Source organism: Agrilus planipennis, unplaced genomic scaffold, assembly GCF_000699045.2.
Source record: "Agrilus planipennis isolate EAB-ADULT unplaced genomic scaffold, Apla_2.0 scaffold5, whole genome shotgun sequence".
NCBI classification, from domain to species: domain Eukaryota; kingdom Metazoa; phylum Arthropoda; class Insecta; order Coleoptera; family Buprestidae; genus Agrilus; species Agrilus planipennis.
In genome coordinates this window covers 82,102-84,867 of record NW_020442468.1, presented here as the reverse complement: position 1 = coordinate 84,867, position 2,766 = coordinate 82,102, and the positions used below count along the sequence as shown (strand labels likewise).

Here is a 2,766-nt window from a genome sequence, read left to right as displayed (position 1 = left end):
CCCCAGTAGCACAACAATATTGGTAAAATATTATATTTACATATTGGTTCAATGATGGAAACGTCAGATTTTTTTTTATTGGCCCAATGTAGATTTTTAATATTAACCCAATATTGAAATTAAATATTGTTCCAATGTTAGGAAATAATAAATGTGCAATATTTATTTGAAAAATACAGCCAATATTTGTTTTCCAGATTGGTCCAATATATATTTTATATATAGTCACAATATATATAATGTATACATAGGCACAATATCTTAAAGTATCCTACCACATTATCAAGCCTATTTCTTATCGACTTCCATAGAGTCCTCTGTTCTCCTATTCTTTCTAATACCTTTTCATTTCTAACCTTCTCCTTCGCCGCGCCTACTGTCCGTGTTTCGCACCCGTACAGCGTCGCGCTCTACACATACTTTTAACAACCTTTTTCGAATTTCTAAATTAACCGTTGGCAAGCATAGAAGTGACTTTAATTATTTCTATTATTCCTCCTCTCTTGTAAATAATTCCTGCTAGGAGAGGTAATTTCTGAAATTCTTACCATTTATTTTTTTAAATGACGCACCGGTAGACTGACAAACAAATTCTATTTTTACCTTTTATTGTAAGCAACCCTTAAAGGTAATAAATTTGGAAATATAAGACATACGTTTCAACAGGTCTTGCAAGTCTCATCAAACAAAAGCATCTTAACGTTTGTAGTTATTGTCTGTGACAATGATTTTGAAGAATTTTCTCCCTGTTATCTCCCTCTCTGATGGGAAAGGCTTAATTGACATTGTTTTCTTAACCGAAAAGTAGATATTGGGTATCAGAGGTATATAAAACCTTTATGAGAGATGTTGCTAACTTTTTTTTCTGTCTCCGCCGATTCTGTTGGGATTTCAAACAAACGATCATGATGGTTAACTTCTAAAAAGTTTTTGACGATTCAGCACGTACAAAATAAGGCAGTTTCAATATTATTTCGGAAAATAAATGCTGCTCCCTAGCATTTCTTTTCGACAAAAGCACGAAAACATCCCCATTTAATCGAATCCTCCTACACTTTCAGATACGCTGCTATAAGTTTTGCTACTGAACATTCTGAATGAAATAATCTTCCATTCCGAAAATAATAGTTAACGTAAACAACGTATAAATACTGAATAGCTTACAAATTCTATTTCCGAACCAATTTTAAATAAGCCATTTTGATATTAAAGGAAAATCGAACAAAGAAAATTCATAGTATTCCGTCGTAACTGAATAAAATAATTCGAAGTGGTCTGTATTGTGTCGAAACTGCCAGACGCGGATCGCGATTTCGATCCTTTTGGATCTCATCAGCGCGTCGTAGACAGCTCCGATAGAACACAGACCATCTTTTACCTGTCTGAACAGCGCGTTTTAGAAAATACCACAAAAGGCGCGGTAAGCGCCATCTGTAGTACGATGCTACATTTTAGGATTACGTATTAGGATTACGTATGCTCTACTTGCTGAAACGAATCCCGGCGTTAGAGTCCTCTGTTCTCCTATTATTTCTAATACCTCTTCATTTCTAACCTTCCCTATCCACGCTCTCTTCATCATTCACCTGTAAGATTATTTTTCGAACGCTTCTAACTTTTCTTTTCCGCCGCGCTCAATTTTTTAACTCCACGGAATCGTGTATAATAATTTATTATTGCTTTAATATTACTAAATTGATATTATATTATCCTACCTGTAGTAATTCAGAATCTGTGCGAAAACTCCCGGATGTCTATCAAAGAAGTACTCGTTCAAAATTGGATCGTAATTGGCTAAAGCTTCTGTCAAGCGGGACAATCTCGTTGCGGGAATTTTCTTAAGAGTGGCTTTATAAGTCTCGAATCGTATACCTCCGACATTCAGTATAATCCGGTTTTCTCCATCCATTACGCCATGGCAATACCATTACCACAACTTTCCTCTGAAATCAAAACATAAAAATTTAATTAACACCATTTTAATGAAATGACTTTAATTAGGTATAAAAACACTGTGTCTAATGAGACCAGACATAATTCAATTCGCTCATGATGCAATTCTGACAAATACAAATTTAAACGGTACCATTGTTGGTGGTGGTGTATAGTACATTAAACCATTCCCACCATAATCTCCCTAAACTTTTAGTGCATTGCACTTAATCATGAACATTTCACAATCATTTTGTAATGTGAATACCACAAATGGCGCGATAAACGCCATCTGTAATACGATGCTACATTTTAGGATTACGTATGTTCCAACAAGGTCCATTTAAATATATGGATATCTACTTACTGAAACGAATCCTGGCGTAGCTAACCACTACGTGATAGGCACGTTACCATAATCGAATAAAATAATTCGAAGTGGTTCGTATTCTGTCGAAACTGCCAGACGCGGATCGCTATTTCGATTTTTTTGGATCTCATCAGCGTGTCGCAGACAGCTCCGACAGAACACAGACCTTGTTGGAGCATACGTAATCCTAAAACATCGCATCATACTACAGAAAGCGTTTACCGCGCCATTTGTGGTATTTTCTAAAACGCGCTGTTAAGACAGCAGGTAAAAGTTGGTCTGTGTTCTATCGGAGCTGCATGCAACATGCTGATGAGATCTAAAAAGATCGAAATCGCCATCCGCGTCTGGCAGTTTCGACAGAATACAGACCACTTCGAATTATTTTATTTGGTTATGGTAACGTGCCTATCACGTTGAGGTTAGCTACGCCGGGATTCGTTTCAGCAAGTAGATATCCATAT

The 2,766-nt window shown here is 36.2% G+C and overlaps 1 protein-coding gene across 1 annotated transcript in view; it reads right to left on the bottom strand.

Moving 5' to 3' along the window:
• The window catches only part of LOC108734770 (potassium voltage-gated channel protein Shaw-like), a 118,258-nt gene that overhangs the window by 50,866 nt on the left and 64,626 nt on the right, over positions 1-2,766 (bottom strand). The window contains exon 2 of the mRNA XM_025981279.1: positions 1,716-1,943. Within this exon, the coding sequence (XP_025837064.1) occupies positions 1,716-1,909 (194 nt within the window). The 5' untranslated portion in view covers positions 1,910-1,943. The remainder of the gene's footprint in view (positions 1-1,715; positions 1,944-2,766) is intronic.